The sequence below is a fragment of the Xenopus tropicalis genome, chromosome 10 (genome assembly GCF_000004195.4).
Source record: "Xenopus tropicalis strain Nigerian chromosome 10, UCB_Xtro_10.0, whole genome shotgun sequence".
In the NCBI taxonomy this organism is placed as follows: domain Eukaryota; kingdom Metazoa; phylum Chordata; class Amphibia; order Anura; family Pipidae; genus Xenopus; species Xenopus tropicalis.
In genome coordinates, this window is record NC_030686.2 from 48,876,839 (window position 1) to 48,899,880 (window position 23,042).

General features: G+C 50.7%; 1 protein-coding gene across 1 annotated transcript in view; it reads left to right on the forward strand.

The window, feature by feature from the left end:
* The first annotated feature begins 2,710 nt into the window (after positions 1 to 2,710).
* Positions 2,711 to 23,042, forward strand: part of cox10 (cytochrome c oxidase assembly factor heme A:farnesyltransferase COX10) — a 50,747-nt gene continuing 30,415 nt past the window's right edge. Inside the window, 4 exon segments of the mRNA NM_001126581.1 lie at positions 2,711 to 2,755; positions 11,673 to 11,800; positions 11,947 to 12,226; positions 13,841 to 13,965. Coding sequence (NP_001120053.1) covers positions 2,749 to 2,755; positions 11,673 to 11,800; positions 11,947 to 12,226; positions 13,841 to 13,965 — 540 coding nt within the window. The 5' untranslated portion in view covers positions 2,711 to 2,748.

The following is a 23,042-nucleotide window of genomic DNA, read 5'->3' on the forward strand; positions in this document are numbered from 1 at the left end:
ATTCTCATTATCGGTACGGGCAGCAGCAGCTGCGGGATTGGCTGGGGTTCCTGAATTAGGGAATTAGCCCCAGATTTTATAGGGAAGGCAGAGCTGGCCCCGACGGAATGTTACCCCCATAGCTCTTTGCTTCCATTTGCTGAGATGTACCTGCTGACTGGTTGCTATGGGTGACAGTACTGGTGCAGTTCAGCAGTTAGTAAATACACCTTGCCGTCGCTGTCTCGCCCAACCGAAGCTGCTACAGGGCCCCAAGAATACGGGCTCTAGAGAATCAGATGCAATTTATATAAATTTGATATAAATGTCATTTCCTATTGTATCCGCCCCCCCCCCCCGTGTAATGGGGTGTAACACCAGATTTATACATTTCCCCTAAATTAAGCATTAGCAAAGGAGGATCTGACGGGGAACAGAGTCGCCGGCTGGGAAATGCCAGGGATCCCCCCCCCACCCGGCTGGCAAGAGATGAAGGGTTCAGGGAAACGGCGCCCCCAAATGACAATGTGAAAATGAATGAATAAGCTCTAATTAGGTTTAATTGGTAGTGTGAGATTGTGCCCCCCGGGCCCCCCCCCCCACGCTCGGGGCCCCACTTTGCTACAAGTTGTAACAGAGCAGCGCAGTCTCACCGGGGGAACAGGGTTTGATTTGGGGGGAAACGTGCGGATTTACACGGATCCCTCTCCCCCCATTCCCACAGCTCAGACCCTGCACTCAAGCCTGGGAGAGGGTCCCTGAGTGGGAGTGGGTGCCAGTGAGTGGGAGAGGGTGCCAGTGAGTGGGAGTGGGTGCCAGTGAGTGGGAAAGGGTCCCTGAGTAGGAGTGGGTGCCAGTGAGAGAGAGTGGGTGCCAGTGAGTGGGAGAGGGTACCTGAGTGGGAGTGGGTGCCAGTGAGTGTGAGAGGGTGCCAGTGAGTGGGAAAGGGTCCCTGAGTAGGAGTGGGTGCCAGTGAGAGAGAGTGGGTGCCAGTGAGTGGGAGAGGGTACCTGAGTGGGTGCCAGTGAGTGGGAGAGGGTACCTGAGTGGGAGTGGGTGCCAGTGGGTGGGAGTGGGGGCCAGTGAGTGGGAGAGGGTCCCTGAGTAGGAGTGGGTGCCAGTGAGTGAGAGTGGGTCCCTGAGTGGAGTGGGTGCCAGTGAGTGGGAGTGGGTGCCAGTGAGTGGGAAAGGGTCCCTGAGTAGGAGTGGGTGCCAGTGAGAGAGAGAGGGTACCTGAGTGGGTGCCAGTGAGTGGTAGAGGGTACCTGAGTGGGTGCCAGTGAGTGGGAGAGGGTACCTGAGTGGGAGTGGGTGCCAGTGGGTGGGAGTGGGTGCCAGTGAGTGGGAGAGGGTCCCTGAGTAGGAGTGGGTGCCAGTGAGTGAGAGTGGGTGCCAGTGAGTGGGAGAGGGTACCTGAGTGGGTGCCAGTAAGTGGGAGAGGGTCCCTGAGTGGGAGTGGGTGCCAGTGAGTGGGAGTGGGTGCCAGTGAGTGAGAGTGGGTGCTAGTGAGTGGGAAAGGGTCCCTGAGTAGGAGTGGGTGCCAGTGAGTGAGAGTGGGTGCCAGTGAGTGAGAGAGGGTACCTGAGTGGGTGCCAGTGAGTGGGAGAGGGTACCTGAGTGGGAGTGGGTGCCAGTGAGTGTGTGCCAGTGAGTGGGAGAGGGTACCTGAGTAGGAGTGGGTGCCAGTGAGTGAGAGAGGGTACCTGAGTGGGTGCCAGTGAGTGGGAGAGGGTACCTGAGTAGGAGTGGGTGCCAGTGAGTGAGAGAGGGTACCTGAGTGGGTGCCAGTGAGTGGGAGAGAGTACCTGAGTGGGAGTGGGTGCCAGTGAGTGTGAGTGGGTGCCAGTGAGAGTGGGTGCCAGTGAGAGTGGGAGCCAGTGAGTGTGAGTGGGTGCCAGTGAGTGTGAGTGGGTGCCAGTGAGTGAGAGTGGGTGCCAGTGAGTGAGAGTGGGTGCCAGTGAGAGTGGGAGCCAGTGAGTGTGAGTGGGTGCCAGTGAGTGTGAGTGGGTGCCAGTGAGTGAGAGTGGGTGCCAGTGAGTGGGTGCCAGTGAGAGTGGGTGCCAGTGAGTGGGAGTGGGTGGCAGTGAGTGTGAGTGGGTGCCAGCGAGTGTGAGTGGGTGCCAGTGAGTGAGAGTGGGTGCCAGTGAGAGTGGGAGCCAGTGAGTGGGAGTGGGTGCCAGTGAGTGTGAGTGGGTGCCAGTGAGTGAGAGTGGGTGCCAGTGAGTGGGTGCCAGTGAGAGTGGGTGCCAGTGAGTGGGAGTGGGTGGCAGTGAGTGTGAGTGGGTGCCAGCGAGTGTGAGTGGGTGCCAGTGAGTGGAAGAGAGTTGGTCATTTTTTATTACTGGTAGTTTCTTTTTGTTCAGCAGCTCTCCAGTTTGGAGATTCAGCAGCTATCTGGTTGCTAGGGTCCAAATTACCTTAGCAACCAGGGAGTGGTTTGGATGAGAGACTAGAATATGAATAAGGCCAGTTGAAAAGTTGTTTAGAAAAAGTTGCATTATAGTAACGTTAAACTAAGGCTGTTCCCCTGTAACGGGAAACACAAGGGGCAGGGGGCGCTACAGGGGGGGGTGCCGGTGCGGGGGGTAATGGCGGGGCAGATATACCGGGGCGGGGCTAATAATGACACAAGCAGACAGAGACACGCCCACTGGTGTATGACCTGCTGTAACCCGGAGCCGGCCCGGAAACGCGTCGCCGGAAGTGGCGCTTGACGCTGAAAGCAAGATGGCGGCGCCCATGTTATAAAGAGGGCAGATCGGGCACAGGATGAGAGGTACAGTGATGGGGAGTAGCGGGGGGCCCGGCGGGGGAGCGGTGTTGGTTTATCCGGCAGTATCGGGAGCGGTACAACTCGCAAGGTCTCCCTGTGCCCGGTGTTATGGGGCTGCCCATGTGGTGCCCGGCCGGTACTGTGCCCTGTGCGTGTGTATACCTTCCCGGGATTGTACCTGTACCCCTTCTACTGCTGCAGGGCCTCTCTGGCGGGGCATGCTGGGAATTGTAGTTCTACAGCTACTGCTATTGTGCTGCTGCTGTTCGGTATTGTGGCCCTATGTGTGTGTATATATTCCTTTTCCTTAGTTTGGCCCTAGAGGGCCCCTATGTGTGTGTATATATTCCTTTTCCTTAGTGTGGCCCTAGAGGGCCCCTATGTGTGTGTGTATATATTCCTTTTCCTTAGTTTGGCCCTAGAGGGCCCCTATGTGTGTGTATATATTCCTTTTCCTTAGTTTGGCCCTAGAGGGCCCCTATGTGTGTGTATATATTCCTTTTCCTTAGTTTGGCCCTAGAGGGCCCCTATGTGTGTGTATATATTCCTTTTCCTTAGTGTGGCCCTAGAGGGCCCCTATGTGTGTGTATATATTCCTTTTCCTTAGTTTGGCCCTAGAGGGCCCCTATGTGTGTATATATTCCTTTTCCTGAGTGTGGCCCTAGAGGGCCCCTATGTGTGTGTGTATATATTCCTTTTCCTTAGTTTGGCCCTAGAGGGCCCCTATGTGTGTATATATTCCTTTTCCTTAGTGTGGCCCTAGAGGGCCCCTATGTGTGTGTATATATTCCTTTTCCTTAGTTTGGCCCTAGAGGGCCCCTATGTGTGTATATATTCCTTTTCCTGAGTGTGGCCCTAGAGGGCCCCTATGTGTGTGTGTATATATTCCTTTTCCTTAGTTTGGCCCTAGAGGGCCCCTATGTGTGTATATATTCCTTTTCCTTAGTGTGGCCCTAGAGGGCCCCTATGTGTGTGTATATATTCCTTTTCCTTAGTGTGGCCCTAGAGGGCCCCTATGTGTGTGTATATATTCCTTTTCCTTAGTTTGGCCCTAGAGGGCCCCTATGTGTGTGTATATATTCCTTTTCCTTAGTGTGGCCCTAGAGGGCCCCTATGTGTGTGTATATATTCCTTTTCCTTAGTTTGGCCCTAGAGGGCCCCTATGTGTGTGTGTATATATTCCTTTTCCTGAGTGTGGCCCTAGAGGGCCCCTATGTGTGTGTGTATATATTCCTTTTCCTTAGTTTGGCCCTAGAGGGCCCCTATGTGTGTATATATTCCTTTTCCTTAGTGTGGCCCTAGAGGGCCCCTATGTGTGTGTATATATTCCTTTTCCTTAGTGTGGCCCTAGAGGGCCCCTATGTGTGTGTATATATTCCTTTTCCTTAGTGTGGCCCTAGAGGGCCCCTATGTGTGTATATATTCCTTTTCCTTAGTGTGGCCCTAGAGGGCCCCTATGTGTGTATATATTCCTTTTCCTTAGTTTGGCCCTAGAGGGCCCCTATGTGTGTGTATATATTCCTTTTCCTTAGTGTGGCCCTAGAGGGCCCCTATGTGTGTGTATATATTCCTTTTCCTTAGTGTGGCCCTAGAGGGCCCCTATGTGTGTGTATATATTCCTTTTCCTTAGTTTGGCCCTAGAGGGCCCCTATGTGTGTATATATTCCTTTTCCTTAGTGTGGCCCTAGAGGGCCCCTATGTGTGTGTATATATTCCTTTTCCTTAGTGTGGCCCTAGAGGGGCCCTATGTGTGTATATATTCCTTTTCCTTAGTGTGGCCCTAGAGGGCCCCTATGTGTGTATATATTCCTTTTCCTTAGTGTGGCCCTAGAGGGCCCCTATGTGTGTGTGTATATATTCCTTTTCCTTAGTTTGGCCCTAGAGGGCCCCTATGTGTGTGTATATATTCCTTTTCCTTAGTTTGGCCCTAGAGGGCCCCTATGTGTGTGTATATATTCCTTTTCCTTAGTGTGGCCCTAGAGGGCCCCTATGTGTGTGTATATATTCCTTTTCCTTAGTTTGGCCCTAGAGGGCCCCTATGTGTGTATATATTCCTTTTCCTTAGTGTGGCCCTAGAGGGCCCCTATGTGTGTGTATATATTCCTTTTCCTTAGTGTGGCCCTAGAGGGCCCCTATGTGTGTGTATATATTCCTTTTCCTTAGTGTGGCCCTAGAGGGCCCCTATGTGTGTATATATTCCTTTTCCTTAGTGTGGCCCTAGAGGGCCCCTATGTGTGTGTATATATTCCTTTTCCTTAGTGTGGCCCTAGAGGGCCCCTATGTGTGTATATATTCCTTTTCCTTAGTGTGGCCCTAGAGGGCCCCTATGTGTGTATATATTCCTTTTCCTTAGTGTGGCCCTAGAGGGCCCCTGTGTGTGTATATATTCCTTTTCCTTAGTGTGGCCCTAGAGGGCCCCTATGTGTGTGTATATATTCCTTTTCCTTAGTTTGGCCCTAGAGGGCCCCTATGTGTGTATATATTCCTTTTCCTTAGTGTGGCCCTAGAGGGCCCCTATGTGTGTGTATATATTCCTTTTCCTTAGTGTGGCCCTAGAGGGCCCCTATGTGTGTGTATATATTCCTTTTCCTTAGTTTGGCCCTAGAGGGCCCCTATGTGTGTGTATATATTCCTTTTCCTTAGTTTGGCCCTAGAGGGCCCCTATGTGTGTATATATTCCTTTTCCTTAGTGTGGCCCTAGAGGGCCCCTATGTGTGTGTATATATTCCTTTTCCTTAGTTTGGCCCTAGAGGGCCCCTATGTGTGTATATATTCCTTTTCCTTAGTGTGGCCCTAGAGGGCCCCTATGTGTGTGTATATATTCCTTTTCCTTAGTGTGGCCCTAGAGGGCCCCTATGTGTGTGTATATATTCCTTTTCCTTAGTTTGGCCCTAGAGGGCCCCTATGTGTGTGTATATATTCCTTTTCCTTAGTGTGGCCCTAGAGGGCCCCTATGTGTGTGTATATATTCCTTTTCCTTAGTTTGGCCCTAGAGGGCCCCTATGTGTGTATATATTCCTTTTCCTTAGTGTGGCCCTAGAGGGGCCCAGAGGGTGCTACCGGTTTGGCTGTAGAACCCTGGAGTCTTTTCTCTCCCTCGCAGCTAAGATGCATAGACTTTTCCTATAACTACAGCTTATTGTGGCCCCTGGGAACCCGGGGCCACAGTGTGTATATTGTGTTGTTGTTCTGCCTGTGGCCCTGGAGCGCTGCTACATGTGGCTCTTATTGAGACACCAGTGCAGTGTGTTGATAATTGTTATTGGTGCAGTTATTAAAGGTACAGTGTGTGCTTATGTTTGGTTTTGTTATTGGCCCTGATGGAACAATACGGGGAAATGAGAGTGAAGAATAACTCTGCATATTGAAAGTTAAGCTTTCTAAGAAACTTTCCAATATCCATTTATTCCTTGTTCTCACTGGCTTTATAGTTATTTGTGCTGTGGCAATCTGTGTCTGATTGTTTATAATTATTTCACTGCTGGTTCTGACTCCTGAAACAATGTAGCAGAAAGGACAGGCTATGAAGGAAAAGATTTCTGCTTGCTTGTAGAGTCAGAGCCAGAGATAGGGGGGCAGGGAACTCTGAGTATCACTCATGTATTATAAGGGATAATGTACCCCCTACTGTAAATGATAAGGATATTAGCAGTCACTGAGGGGTTCTGTGCCCCCCATATAAAGGCACAAGGCTGCAGGCTGAGTTATACAGGGAACTCTGAGTATCACTCATGTATTATAAGGGATAATGTACCCCCTACTGTAAATGATAAGGATATTAGCAGTCACTGAGGGGCTCTGTGCCCCCCATATAAAGGCACAAGGCTGCAGGCTGAGTTATACAGGGAACTCTGAGTATCACTCATGTATTATAAGGGATAATGTACCCCCTACTGTAAATGATAAGGATATTAGCAGTCACTGAGGGGTTCTGTGCCCATATAAAGGCACAAGGCTGCAGGCTGAGTTATACAGGGAACTCTGAGTATCACTCATGTATTATAAGGGATAATGTACCCCCTACTGTAAATGATAAGGATATTAGAAGTCACAATCTGCCGGTACCAGCTGGGGCATTTGGCTGTCAGTACTCAGGCTGGTTCTGACCCATTCCCAGGCTGTGCCGCTTTTGCTGTTATTTCTGCTGCTGCAATAAAGTTCCTTTTATCCAACCGCTCTGTGTTCCTCTCCATCTCTGTTTCCTGGGTGCAGTCGGGGGGTCAGTGTGTGAGGTTAGAGCCCACCCACTTTCTGTTCTATCCTATAGGATCTTTAGTAAGTGATTTTATCAGTGGGTGAAAGAGTTAACTTTTTGATAAATATGCTTCCAAGATTCCCATAGGAATGAATAGACAGTGGGTGGGCCCCTAAGTGTTCCTGCTTGACTTGATCCTCCAGATCTGCAGGGCAGCGCAGGCACTCATTGGTTATTAAAGGGGAAATACACCCACAATCTATTGCTTCAGTAGGCAAGTCTGTACAGTACATCCATACATACAGTGGGAGGGGGGCATTAGAGGGAGGGGCTACTTATGGTTTATTTTACTTAACATCCCGGCCCAGAGGTTCAGCAGCCTTATAAATTAGCTTTTAGTATGACATAGAGAGCGCTATTCTGAGCCAATTTGCAATTGGTCTTCATTTTTTATTAATTGCAGTGCCCTGGTTTGGAATTTCAGCAGCTGTGTGGTTGCTAGGGTCCATTTTAACCTAGAAACCAGGTAGTGGTTTGAAAGAGAGACAGGGATACAAACAGAGGAGGGACTAAATAGAAAGCAAAGTAACAATAAAACTGGAGCCTCACAGAGCAATAGGGTTTGGCTGCCGGGGTCAGTGACCCCCATTTGAAAGCTGCAAAGAGTCAGAAGAGGAAACCAAATAATTAAATAAAAAATAAAGACCAATTGAAAACTTGCTATGCTTGGGGGGTGTGGGATATTATCACAACATTAGTAGAAAGTGAGGTCATTGAAGCTGCGGGTTCTGACCCATGGGGCCAAAATTATGATATTGCAGGTCAGTATCTGCTATTGGGCAGGTAAAAAACTCCCAGAAGCCTCAGGTGTCCGTTGCTAAGTGCTGCTGCCCATGGAGACCTGGATGTATTAAAGCAGAGGGATAAATGGTTACATGGCAGAATGCTAATTCCATGGAAGCTTCTATCAAAGATCCATATGGTGATTGGTTAATATTAAGCCTGAGGGTTTATATGGCCTTTGTTCAGTTGGCCTGTACATCATTCCCTTGCCTCCCCGCTGTGCCCAGTTCAGCACACAAAGGGTAAAGGAATCCGATCCTGCCCCATAAAACCCGCGGGTGATTTTATTAGCCCCAAGCGCTCAGAACCTGCCCCGAGCCAATGTGGAAAAACTTAGTGATGGGCCCCGTGTTCTTTCCAGCGCCGCCCGGATAATCCATGTGGCCCGTAAAGTTCCCCTTACAGATAATCCGGCCAGATCTTACTCACCGGCATCAGAAATTCTGGGTTTATTGAGCCGGGTCTTACCAGCAGAACCTTGTATGGTGGGACAGCTGCCGCCATTAAACTCCCCCCACTTCCCTGCTCTGAGCCGGAACCATGTAATTTCATTCTGTTCTGCCGCCGGCCCAGTGTTTATGGGTCGGACCCCCTAGGCCCAAACTGTACTAATGGCACCGACGTGTTTATGGGTCGGTCCCCCCTAGGCCCAAACTGTACTAATGGCACCGACGTGTTTATGGGTCAGTCCCCCCTAGGCCCAAACTGTACTAATGGCACCGACGTGTTTATGGGTCGGTCCCCCCTAGGCCCAAACTGTACTAATGGCACCGACGTGTTTATGGGTCGGTCCCCCCTAGGCCCAAACTGTACTAATGGCACCGACGTGTTTATGGGTCGGTCCCCCCTAGGCCCAAACTGTACTAATGGCACCGACGTGTTTATGGGTCAGTCCCCCCTAGGCCCAAACTGTACTAATGGCACCGACGTGTTTATGGGTCGGTCCCCCCTAGGCCCAAACTGTACTAATGGCACCGACGTGTTTATGGGTCGGTCCCCCCTAGGCCCAAACTGTACTAATGGCAGTGACGTGTTTATGGGTCGGTCCCCCCTAGGCCCAAACTGTACTAATGGCACCGACGTGTTTATGGGTCAGTCCCCCCTAGGCCCAAACTGTACTAATGGCACCGACGTGTTTATGGGTCAGTCCCCCCTAGGCCCAAACTGTACTAATGGCACCGACGTGTTTATGGGTCAGTCCCCCCTAGGCCCAAACTGTACTAATGGCACCGACGTGTTTATGGGTCAGTCCCCCCTAGGCCCAAACTGTACTAATGGCACCGACGTGTTTATGGGTCGGTCCCCCCTAGGCCCAAACTGTACTAATGGCAGTGACGTGTTTATGGGTCGGTCCCCCCTAGGCCCAAACTGTACTAATGGCACCGACGTGTTTATGGGTCAGTCCCCCCTAGGCCCAAACTGTACTAATGGCACCGACGTGTTTATGGGTCAGTCCCCCCTAGGCCCAAACTGTACTAATGGCACCGACGTGTTTATGGGTCAGTCCCCCCTAGGCCCAAACTGTACTAATGGCACCGACGTGTTTATGGGTCAGTCCCCCCTAGGCCCAAACTGTACTAATGGCACCGACGTGTTTATGGGTCAGTCCCCCCTAGGCCCAAACTGTACTAATGGCACCGACGTGTTTATGGGTCAGTCCCCCCTAGGCCCAAACTGTACTAATGGCACCGACGTGTTTATGGGTCAGTCCCCCCTAGGCCCAAACTGTACTAATGGCACCGACGTGTTTATGGGTCAGTCCCCCCTAGGCCCAAACTGTACTAATGGCACCGACGTGTTTATGGGTCGGTCCCCCCTAGGCCCAAACTGTACTAATGGCACCGACGTGTTTATTGGTCGGTCCCCCCTAGGCCCAAACTGTACTAATGGCAGTGATGTGTTTATGGGTCGGTCCCCCTAGGCCCAAACTGTACTAATGGCACCGACGTGTTTATGGGTCGGTCCCCCCTAGGCCCAAACTGTACTAATGGCACCGACGTGTTTATGGGTCGGTCCCCCCTAGGCCCAAACTGTACTAATGGCACCGACGTGTTTATGGGTCGGTCCCCCCTAGGCCCAAACTGTACTAATGGCACCGACGTGTTTATGGGTCGGTCCCCCCTAGGCCCAAACTGTACTAATGGCACCGACGTGTTTATGGGTCGGTCCCCCCTAGGCCCAAACTGTACTAATGGCACCGACGTGTTTATGGGTCGGTCCCCCCTAGGCCCAAACTGTACTAATGACAGTGACGTGTTTATGGGTCAGTCCCCCCTAGGCCCAAACTGTACTAATGGCAGTGACGTGTTTATGGGTCAGTCCCCCCTAGGCCCAAACTGTACTAATGGCACCGACGTGTTTATGGGTCAGTCCCCACTAGGCCCAAACTGTACTAATGGCAGTGACGTGTTTATGGGTCGGTCCCCCCTAGGCCCAAACTGTACTAATGGCAGTGATGTGTTTATGGGTCGGTCCCCCCTAGGCCCAAACTGTACTAATGGCACCGACGTGTTTATGGGTCGGTCCCCCTAGGCCCAAACTGTACTAATGGCACCGACGTGTTTATGGGTCAGTCCCCCCTAGGCCCAAACTGTACTAATGACAGTGACGTGTTTATGGGTCGGTCCCCCCTAGGCCCAAACTGTACTAATGGCACCGACGTGTTTATGGGTCGGTCCCCCCTAGGCCCAAACTGTACTAATGGCACCGACGTGTTTATGGGTCAGTCCCCCTAGGCCCAAACTGTACTAATGGCAGTGACGTGTTTATGGGTCAGTCCCCCCTAGCCCAAACTGGTACTAATGACAGTGACGTGTTATGGGTCAGTCCCCCCTAGGCCCAAACTGTACTAATGGCAGTGACGTGTTTATGGGTCAGTCCCCCCTAGGCCCAAACTGTACTAATGGTACCGACGTGTTTATGGGTCAGTCCCCCCTAGGCCCAAACTGTACTAATGGCAGTGACGTGTTTATGGGTCAGTCCCCCCTAGGCCCAAACTGTACTAATGGCAGTGACGTGTTTATGGGTCGGTCCCCCCTAGGCCCAAACTGTACTAATGGTACCGACGTGTTTATGGGTCAGTCCCCCCTAGGCCCAAACTGTACTAATGGCAGTGACGTGTTTATGGGTCGGTCCCCCCTAGGCCCAAACTGTACTAATGGTACCGACGTGTTTATGGGTCAGTCCCCCCTAGGCCCAAACTGTACTAATGGCAGTGACGTGTTTATGGGTCAGTCCCCCCCTAGGCCCAAACTGTACTAATGGCACCGACGTGTTTATGGGTCAGTCCCAGTTGTTACCAGTGTAGGACCCAGTTGGTTCTGGTTGGGGGGTTAGGAGCTGCGATACTGGCAGTTCTGATTGGGCCGTACCAGTGTGACGGGGGGGAATGTACATGGAATGGTGTTTAAGTGCCGGTCCCGCTGGCGCTGGGCGCTCGTTTGGGTAATTACATGATATTTAACATTAATCTTTCCACTGAGGTAACTCATTACTTATTAAAGCGCGAGGCCAATGTGTTTGTAGGAGACTTTCATTTCCTCCCTCACTCGCGGGGCAGTAAAACGCTGGGGTTTTGGCCGCTGCTTTTGGGAACGACGCGGGAACGATGACGAGCGAGTGTTTAATTCCTGGCTAACGACCCTGCGAGAGGCTGCGCTCGATACGCCACTTGCACCACTTACTTTTAATGGGAAAGGGCCGGATTCCAGGGGTTTGTCCTGTGGCCAATGTTCTGGAGGGTTGGGGTGGGTACTTTTTTTTTTTTTTTAAGTTTTAAAGGGCAACTAGACCTCATATATACAGTGTTTCCAAACCGTGAAAGCGAATGGTATTGTATGTGGTGCCAACCCTAACCTGTGCCCCTCTCTGCTTCCTCCCAAGGGGTAACAGCTATGTGCCTGGCACAGCTCCACGGCAAAGTCACGGGGCAACTTGTGGCCTGTCGGGTTCTGCAGATGTGCCGGAGGCACCCGGAGCAATGGCCTTTATTTCATCCACCCAGGCGCAAGGTGGGTACCGCATCATCCCCCGTCTTTGCTTTGGTACAGTCTGGTTTGTGCCAAAAGAATAATGGGATTGGGGGGTGTATTTATTGTCTGTCCCCCTGTGGCAGTTTATGGGGTGATTCTGAACGATTGCCCTTTTCTCATTCCAGTACGTGACGCAGCCCGCGAGCCTACGCCAAAGAGCCAAGCCCAAACCAGAGACGTTAGAGAGCGCAGCCCAAGAGGAGACCGTATTGCAAGAAGTCAAAGCCATATCCGCCACTTTTCCTCTGCCCCCCAAATTGTCCAAAGATGAAACTGCTCAGGGACCCCCAGCGGATATCAAGCTACCTCCCTCAGCCAATGAGGAACGGGGGTGGAGGGAGATTAAAGTGGATGTAGCTGCCCTACCGGGGGTCCTGGCGCGGCTCTCGAAGATAAGGCTTACAGGTACGGTATTCCCACACCCCAAATACATACAGGCAGGCTAATTGCCATCAAACTGCCCCTAGTGTGTGTGAGACCTTAGATTGTAAGCTCACTGGGGCAGGGGCTGATGGGAATAGGATAGGGACCTTAGATTGTAAGCTCACTGGGGCAGGGACTGATGGGAATGTTATAGGGGCCTTAGATTGTAAGCTCACTGGGGCAGGGGCTGATGGGAATGGGATAGGGACCTTAGATTGTAAGCTCACTGGGGCAGGGACTGATGGGAATGTTATAGGGGCTTTAGATTGTAAGATCACTGGGACAGGGGCTGATGGGAATGGGATAGGGACCTTAGATTGTAAGCTCACTGGGGCAGGGACTGATGGGAATGGGATAGGGACTTTAGATTGTAAGCTCACTGGGGCAGGGACTAATGGGATAGGGACTTTAGATTGTAAGCTCACTGGGGCAGGGACTGATGGGAATGTGATAGGGGCCTTAGATTGTAAGCTCACTGGGGCAGGGGCTGATGGGAATGTTATAGGGGCCTTAGATTGTAAGCTCACTGGGGCAGGGACTAATGGGAATGTGATAGGGACCTTAGATTGTAAGCTCACTGGGGCAGGGACTGATGGGAATGGGATAGGGACCTTAGATTGTAAGCTCACTGGGGCAGGGACTGATGGGAATGTTATAGGGGCCTTAGATTGTAAGCTCACTGGGGCAGGGGCTAATGGGAATGCGATAGGGCCCTTAGATTGTAAGCTCACTGGGGCAGGGACTGGTGGGAATGTGATAGGGACCTTAGATTGTAAGCTCACTGGGGCAGGGACTGATGGGAATGGGATAGGGACCTTAGATTGTAAGCTCACTGGGGCAGGGACTGATGGGAATGGGATAGGGACCTTAGATTGTAAGCTCACTGGGGCAGGGGCTGATGGGAATGGGATAGGGACCTTAGATTGTAAGCTCACTGGGGCAGGGACTGATGGGAATGGGATAGGGACCTCAGATTGTCAGCTCACTGGGGCAGGGACTGATGGGAATGGGATAGGGACCTTAGATTGTAAGCTCACTGGGGCAGGGGCTGATGGGAATGGGATAGGGGCCTTAGATTGTAAGTTCACTGGGGCAGGGACTGATGGGAATGTTATAGGGGCCTTAGATTGTAAGTTCACTGGGACAGGGGCTGATGGGAATGGGATAGGGACCTTAGATTGTAAGCTCACTGGGGCAGGGGCTGATGGGAATGGGATAGGGACCTTAGATTGTAAGCTCACTGGGGCAGGGGCTGATGGGAATGGGATAGGGACCTTAGATTTTAAGCTCACTGGGGCAGGGGCTGATGGGAATGGGATAGGGACCTTAGATTGTAAGCTCACTGGGGCAGGGGCTGATGGGAATGGGATAGGGACCTTAGATTGTAAGCTCACTGGGGCAGGGGCTGATGGGAATGGGATAGGGACCTTAGATTGTAAGCTCACTGGGGCAGGGGCTGATGGGAATGGGATAGGGACCTTAGATTGTAAGCTCACTGGGGCAGGGGCTGATGGGAATGGGATAGGGACCTTAGATTGTAAGCTCACTGGGGCAGGGGCTGATGGGAATCATACTTATATGTTTCTTTCCTTCCAGCCCTGGTGGTTATAACTGCATCAGCCGGATATGCCATGGCCCCCGTGCCCTTTGACCCCACCTGCTTCCTGCTTGCGTCCGTTGGAACCGGTCTGGCTTCCTGCGCTGCCAATTCCATCAACCAGGTGGGTCTTTCTTCTTCTTCTTGTGCCCCCCCACCCCGTGAGTAAGTGTGGCCTCTCCAGCACATACAATATCGAGGGTATAATGGGCCGGACTGAATGCCAGCTCTATAGGGTGCCAGTCAGACTATGTGGGTCGGTTCCGGGTCTGTAACAATAAAATGGGTTTTGTCTGTGGCTGAAAATAATGTGAAATTTGTGGTGAAATCAGATATAGAGCAGCCAATCCCAGCGCTCTCCTGCCCAAATCCCAGCGCTCTCACACTTGGCCAAATAAAGGCCGGGGGGGGGGGGGGGGGCTATTGAAGAGCATCCGAGATCCCCAGATTAGTTATCTGCCCGCAATGAGAGGATTGGGCCCCAGCCTGCTTGTATATATGGGCCCTTCCCTACCCCTGTGTAGCACTCACTCCCTCTCTGTCTCTCTCTGGCTCTCTCATTCTCCTTCTCTCTCTGTCTCGCTCATTCTCCTTCTCTCTATGTCTCTCTCCTCCTCTCACTCCCTCTCTGGCTCTCTATGTCTCCTTCTCTCTCTGTCTCTCTATGTCTCCTTCTCTCTCAGGATCTCATTCTCTGTCTTTCCTCTCTCTTGCTCTCTCTCTGTCTCTCTCCTCCTCTCACTCCCTCTCTGTCTCTTTCTAGCTCTCTCATTCTCCTTCTCTCTCTGTCTCTCTCATTCTCCTTCTCTCTCTGTCTCTCTATGTCTCTCTCCTCCTCTCACTCCCTCTCTGCCTCTCTCTGCCTCTCTCATTCTCCTTCTCTTTCTGGCTCTCATATTCTCCTTCTCTCTCTGTCTCTCTATGTCTCCTTCTCTCTCAGGATCTCATTCTCTGTCTTTCCTCTCTCTTGCTCTCTCTGTCTCTCTCCTCCTCTCACTCCCTCTCTGTCTCTTTCTAGCTCTCTCATTCTCCTTCTCTCTCTGTCTCCTTCTCTCTCTCTCTCTCTCTCTATGTCTCCTTCTCTCTCAGACTCTCTCCTTCTCTGTCTGTCTCTTTCTGTCTCCCTCTCTCTGTCTGTCTCCTCTCTCTAGCTCTCTCTCCATCATCATATACAGCCTGGCACCATAAAGGGGTTGTTCTCCTTTGAGTTTATACTTTTAAAATGATGAAGGGAATATTCTGAGACAGTTTGCAATTGGTCTTCATTTTGTATAAATTATAGTTTTTTAATTACAGCTTGTGTTTAGCAGCACTGCAGTTTGGAGTTTCAGCAGTTTTCAGAGTTTTCATCTGGTTGCTAGGGTCCAAATGACCTTAGCAACCAGAGAGTGACTGATATATGAATAGGAGACATAATTAGATAATTAAGTTATGAAAAGTAACAATAGCAATAAAACTGGAGCCTCACAGAGCAATAGGGTTTGGCTGCTGGGGTCAGTGACCCCCATTTGAAAGCTGCAAAGAGTCAGAAGAGAAAGGCAAATAATTCAAAAGCTATAACATACAAATAATGAAGACCAATTGAAAAGTTGCTTAAAGGTGATGGAAGGAATGATGAATGGTTTGTGGGTGGGGGTAGGAGATTCAGGCATCGTTCCATTTCCCCCTGTAGAACAGCCGACCCCGGCGCTCTCTATTCCAGATAAGGGCCCTACGAGAAACCAAATCAGCGCGGGGTTAAAGGTCAGCACCGCCTCTTTGTCCCAATTTAATTGCCGTTCCTCCGACTGCCCAAATTAGTTTTCCATTCCAATTGGCTGGGACGGAGCACTTACCCGCGGCGCCGCTCCTGGTCGCCAAGCGCAGGGGGAGAGAGGGGATTGGAGCAATAATATCTCATTTACATGCAATGTGTGGCTGGGGGGGGGGCAGTTAGGGGCCACAGAAACCTGCCCCCGTCAGGAGTCACAAATGAAATATGATATGTGACAGGCTATTAAACCGGGGCCGCAATGTGGGATTGGACTGGGCCGGCGATGGCACCGAGCAATTTCCTAACAGAATTCTGGGAGAGACCCTGCTAGAATTGGGGTCACACATCCCTCCCCCATAAGTGTATGTGTAGCCTTACTGCCCCCCCTGTGCAGGAACACATCCAGCTCTGCCCGTGGCCCCCCTATTGGGTTACCCTGGGACGCCGGTTACATAGGGTTCTGCTGAATGACCAGAATCTGCGCCACACAATCCCTGGGCTACTTATTGCCCCCCCCCTTCACCTCCCTTCCTACCCACCTAAATACCCCTCTTATCTGCCTGATAAGCAGCTTGCGGAAGCTTTTCAGTGAAGGGGGCTTTATCCCAAGTGCGGAGGCTTGAGAGGCAGTTGCTGGGGCAAGGAATTGCAAGCTCTTGAGCAAAGGCATCATTGTGCTGTGGCTGCGTTTGTAATCTGCCCCCTGTTACACTGCATTATATACCCTCTGCCGCTGTGATTGGGGTGGGTCACCTTTAAATTAACTTTTAATATGTTCTATAATGGTCTGTGCTAAACATCTTTGCAATTGGTCTTCATTATTTATTTTTTATAGTTTAATGAATTATTTGCCTTTCCCAGCTTTCAAATGGAGTATATAGTATATTATAGAATGGCCTATTACTAGCATCTTTTCAATTGGTCTCCATTTTTTACTTTATATCATTTTTGAATTATTTGCCTTCTTTCAAATGGGGGTCACTGACCCCGGCAGCCAAACCCTATTGCTCTGTGAGGCTCCAGTTTTATTGTTACTTTTTATTCCTTATCTTTCTATTCTATTCCTGGTTGCTAAGGTAATTTAGACCCTAGCAACCAGATAGCTGCTGAACAAAAAATGAAATAATCAAAACACTACAAATAATAAAAAAAATGAAGACCAATTGCAAATTGCCTCGGAATATCACTCTCTACATCATACTAAAACTCAGAAGTTCTACTGTGTTTCTGCCCCTGGTTCTGAGCCCACTGGTGTTAAACGTAGCCCCCCAATTTATCTGGTGGGGAAGCAGCGTATAGCACCCAGTATTAACCCCTGTGCTGCCAGAGGAGGCTCCGGTGCAGGGGTCACTGACTCTGATTCTTATCCAGAGGATCAAAGAGGGAAAGGTTACCCTTGTGCCTGTGATGCATGTCCTGCCAGCAGGGCTGGGGGGCCCCCGACTGTAAGGCAATCCCAGGGGGCTTTGTGCTTAGGATACCTGATCAAAGGAGTCTCTCACAGCCTTCCTCACTCATGTCCTGTACACCGCGCGCCCGGGGGTCACAGTCGCTGCCATACAAACAGTATGCGGGGAGGGGGGGCATAAACTCTGTGTCTGGGCCCCTCCGGCCGCCTCTCAGGTGTTGTTGGATCCAGACTGGACAGTAATGGGGTTTCCTACTGCCGGGACATTGCCCTGCCTGGTACAGAACCATTAGTCGTTAAAGGGGCAGTGAGTTATCTTTTAGTTTGTTATAGATGGCCAGTTACTAGCAACTTTGCAGTTGGTCTTTATTATTATGGGTTTTTTTTTAGCCTTTTCATATTTCAGTCTTTCAGTCTTCAAATCACTGCCTGGTTGCTAGGGAAAAAGAAGTCCTTAGCAACCAGGTAGCTTCTGAAATACCAAACCAGACAAAAAGCTGCGTAACTGAAGAACCACAAAAAAAATGAAGACTAATTGCAAATCATCCTAGAATATCACTGTCTGCAGCATAATAAAAGTTCATTCGAAGGTGAACTTCCCCTTGGCCTGTGTATCTAGAGTAGGGGTGCAGCAGAATAGATGGAATGTTTTGGGGTGCGGCCAGGAGGCAAAGGATTGTGGGAGCAAGAGACGAGGATTGGGGGCAAAGGATTGTGGGAGCATAAGGACCAGGGTTGGGGGCAAAGGATTGTGGGAGCAAAAGGACCAGGGTTGGAGGCAAAGGATTGTGGGAGCAAAAGGACCAGGGTTGGGGGCAAAGGATTGTGGGAGCATAAGGACCAGGGTTGGAGGCAAAGGATTGTGGGAGCAAAAGGACCAGGGTTGGGGGCAAAGGATTGTGGGAGCATAAGGACCAGGGTTGGGGGCAAAGGATTGTGGAAGCAAAAGGACCAGGGTTGGAGGCAAAGGATTGTGGGAGCATAAGGACCAGGGTTGGGGGCAAAGGATTGTGGGAGCATAAGGACCAGGGTTGGGGGCAAAGGATTGTGGGAGCATAAGGACCAGGGTTGGAGGCAAAGGATTGTGGGAGCATAAGGGACCAGGGTTGGAGGCAAAGGATTGTGGGAGCATAAGGACCAGGGTTGGAGGCAAAGGATTGTGGGAGCATAAGGACCAGGGTTGGAGGCAAAGGATTGTGGGAGCATAAGGACCAGGGTTGGAGGCAAAGGATTGTGGGAGCATAAGGACCAGGGTTGGGGGCAAAGGATTGTGGGAGCATAAGGACCAGGGTTGGGGGCAAAGGATTGTGGGAGCATAAGGACCAGGGTTGGAGGCAAAGGATTGTGGGAGCATAAGGACCAGGGTTGGAAGCAAAGGATTGTGGGAGCATAAGGACCAGGGTTGGAGGCAAAGGATTGTGGGAGCATAAGGACCAGGGTTGGAGGCAAAGGATTGTGGGAGCATAAGGACCAGGTTTGGAGGCAAAGGATTGTGGGAGCATAAGGACCAGGGTTGGAAGCAAAGGATTGTGGGAGCATAAGGACCAGGGTTGGGGGAAAAGGATTGTGGGAGCATAAGGACCAGGGTTGGGGGCAAAGGATTGTGGGAGCATAATGACCAGGGTTGGGGGCAAAGGATTGTGGGAGCATAAGGACCAGGGTTGGGGGCAAAGGATTGTGGGAGCATAAGGACCAGGGTTGGGGGCAAAGGATTGTGGGAGCATAAGGACCAGGGTTGGGGGCAAAGGATTGTGGGAGCATAAGGACCAGGGTTGGAAGCAAAGGATTGTGGGAGCATAAGGACCAGGGTTGGGGGCAAAGGATTGTGGGAGCATAAGGACCAGGGTTGGGGGCAAAGGATTGTGGGAGCATAAGGACCAGGGTTGGGGGCAAAGGATTGTGGGAGCATAAGGACCAGGGTTGGGGGCAAAGGATTGTGGGAGCATAAGGACCAGGGTTGGAAGCAAAGGATTGTGGGAGCATAAGGACCAGGGTTGGGGGAAAAGGATTGTGGGAGCATAAGGACCAGGGTTGGGGGCAAAGGATTGTGGGAGCATAATGACCAGGGTTGGGGGCAAAGGATTGTGGGAGCATAAGGACCAGGGTTGGGGGCAAAGGATTGTGGGAGCATAAGGACCAGGGTTGGGGGCAAAGGATTGTGGGAGCATAAGGACCAGGGTTGGGGGCAAAGGATTGTGGGAGCATAAGGACCAGGGTTGGGGGCAAAGGATTGTGGGAGCATAAGGACCAGGGTTGGAAGCAAAGGATTGTGGGAGCATAAGGACCAGGGTTGGGGCAAAGGATTGTGGGAGCATAAGGACCAGGGTTGGGGGCAAAGGATTGTGGGAGCATAAGGACCAGGGTTGGGGGCAAAGGATTGTGGGAGCATAAGGACCAGGGTTGGAAGCAAAGGATTGTGGGAGCATAAGGACCAGGGTTGGGGGCAAAGGATTGTGGGAGCATAAGGACCAGGGTTGGGGGCAAAGGATTGTGGGAGCATAAGGACCAGGGTTGGGGGCAAAGGATTGTGGGAGCATAAGGACCAGGGTTGGAAGCAAAGGATTGTGGGAGCATAAGGACCAGGGTTGGGGGCAAAGGATTGTGGGAGCATAAGGACCAGGGTTGGGGGCAAAGGATTGTGGGAGAATAAGGACCAGGGTTGGAAGCAAAGGATTGTGGGAGCATAAGGACCAGGGTTGGAGGCAAAGGATTGTGGGAGCATAAGGACCAGGGTTGGAGGCAAAGGATTGTGGGAGCCCATTATAAAGAAGGTGGGATGGGGGGCACAGGAGGGACCCCTCTATCCTCCAGTTTCAGTACTTGAGCCTTTAGCATCATTAGGCTCTTGGTTGCGGCACTGGGACCAGTTTACAGGAATGAGCCATTGCAATGAGTAACTGGGATATTGGGGCCCCGCTGGTCCCTCCGGTGTAAAACAGCGTGACGTTTGCCTGGGAAAGTCTGGGGGGTTTTACTGCATGTGATTCATGGCGGTTTTGCCCTTTATAGTTACGGTTTGGGTTTTCTTTCCTGCAAGCGCTGCGAATTGATGAATACATTCTCCCTGTTCCGGGGCTTAGCCTGTGAAACCGGATCCGGCGGCAGGATCAGGCTTTATGGGTTCCAGTTCTGCCCCATACGCACAGGTGCGCGCCGGCCCCCGCTGCCCAAACACAAACCCTTCCGCTTTATTAACCGTTTAACCGCGGAGCCGGTACCGGCTCATCCAGTCCAGAAGGGGCTCACGTTGCAGGGGATCCAGTTTGGGATTGTCAGCTCTTCTGGCAGGATTTGGATTCGGCCGAATCATAAAGGTTCAGACGGTGAGTTTAGTACCTTCAGGTTAACTTTTAGTATATTATAGTATGGCTTATTACTAGCATCTTTTCAATTGGTCTTTATTTTTTATTTTATATCATTTTTGAATTATTTGCCTTCTTTCAAATGGGGGTCGCTGACCCCGGCAGCCAAACCCTATTGCTCTGTGAGGCTTCAGTTTTATTGTTATTGTTACTTTTTATTCCTTATCTTTTTATTCAGCCCCTCCTCCTATTCATATCCCTGTCTTTCTTTTAAATCACTGCGTGGTTGCTAGGTTAAATTAGTCCCTAGCAACCAGATAGCTGCTGAAATTCCAAACTGGAGAGCCGCTGAACAGAAAGTCAAAGAACTCAAAAACCTATTGTACAGCGCTGGGGGATATGTTGGCGCTTTATAAATAAATGTTAATAATAATAATAATAATAATAAAAACCTGCAAATCATACAAAATAAAGACCAATTGCAAATTGTCTCAGGACAGCACTCTGTACATCATACTATGTGCCCTAAAGGGGCATATAAATAGCCCCTCTCCCCTGGTAATGATAAATACACGCCCCGACTGCATGGAATATGCGCATTTACGGGCGGACAGTTCTGCGGTTCTGTAACGGAGCGGACCTAGGGAAGGTACCAGTATGTTCTAGCCCAGGGTTCTGTATATGGGGCGGATCTGGGCCCCTAGGGTTTGGGAATGATTTCCCAGGCCGGTAGCATCGCTTCCTATAATTCCCTATGAAAGGGGCCCTTGTTCCCACTCCTGGCTGAAACCCCCCCAGCTCTGGGCTCCTGGCTACCAACAGATATGGGGGTCCATAAAATACTTATCAGCCTATAACCGGAGCGGACAGCGGCGCAAATCGCGTTAAGGGGATAATTAGCCCTTTGTTTCAGGGGTATCGGGGCGAGAGCGCAGTCACGGCGCCAAATCCCATTGGCTACACTCTAAGTCGGTGGGGGGTCTCGGGGCCAAGGGACAATGCTCATTTGGATGCTGCTCGGGGCTAATCCGGCACAGATTCACACAGTGCCCCCTCGGGCTGGGTTCCACGGGCCCCCGCTGTCCCCTCTCCCCAGACACGCTGTCACTCCCGGCCCATTGTGCGCGGGGGGCTCACAGTCACGCTCACTTAGCCTTGTCGCTCCGCGTTGTGGCTGGAAGTTTATCCCACACTCGCAAGACCCCCGAATGTTAATGAGAGGGGCATTCAGGCCCGGTGAAGGGATCCTTTGTGCCCCGGGGGCTTTGGTGCGGGCGGAACAAGTGCAGCTTAGGCATTTAATTGATATATTAGCAACACTAGTGGCACCCCGGGCAGGGCTGATGGGTATATTATTTACTCACTATTTATTATATCTGCCTATCAGCTACCTGCCCCGTGGCACAGCCGGCACCGCTCACCATCACTCTGATATACATGCCCTATATATATATATATACCCAGCCCATATTATATACACACAGCCTATATTATATATATATATATACTCCCGGCCCATATTATATACTCCCAGCCTATATTATATACTCCCAGCCTATATTATATATATATATATACTCCCGGCCCATATTATATACTCCCAGCCTATATTATATACTCCCAGCCTATATTATATACTCCAAGCCTATATCATATATATACTCCCGGCCCATATTATATACTCCCGGCCCATATTATATACTCCCAGCCTATATTATATACTCCCAGCCTATATCATATATATACTCCCGGCCCATATTATATACTCCCAGCCTATATTATATACTCCCAGCCTATATCATATATATACTCCCGGCCCATATTATATATTCCCAGCCTATATTATATACTCCCAGCCTATATCATATATATACTCCCGGCCCATATTATATACTCCCGGCCCATATTATATATACCCAGCCTATATCATATATATACTCCAGGCCCATATTATATACTTATATATATATAATGTATAACATGTTCCTGATTGGTGGATAGTTGAAAGAGCCACTCCCTGAAAGGAAGAGATTGGAGGAACCATCATGGAAAACAGAATAGAATTACGGAAAGGGCTTTAGCTTCACTATTTCATGGGGGGTTGGGAGTGGGGGGGGCAAGAATTCCGCTCCTATTAATGCCGTGTGTGGATACAGAGATAAGGGAATTATGTATGTGGGCAAATGGCTTCTTTTCCTGGGAGTTTAGTAGGTCAGTGACCTGCCTGTATGTAGGTCCCGCCCTCCCATTCTCCTCCAATCACACCCTCCCCTCTGCCCAATGGAACCCCACGTCCTGTGCCTTTAATGCCCCATAATTCTCTATAGAATCCCATGTATCTGCCCTAAGGATCTGCTTCCCTTGCACGTCCCATTGATCCCCCAGTATATGAGCCGGCGGCCCCTTTATTGTGTCGTCATAGTAACCTTATCCATATTCATCCTGTTTGGGAATATACCTCTCTCTCGCTATCCTTATCTGATAATTAAAGGGGAACTCCAAAGAATTATTATTATTATCCTTCCCCATTGTGGCTGCAGAAAGCAGTGCATGCTGGGAATAGATTTCCTTTCTCCTGGCTGTAAGTTATTGCTTGGTAAATCCCAGCAGGCATTCTGCCGTGTCTCCATCTAACCCCTAGAGGGCAGTGTTGGGAGTGCAGCTCAGCAGAGCAAACATGGCTGCTCCCGCTGATAGGAATAAATACAAATATGCAGAGGAAGAGATGCCATTGTGTT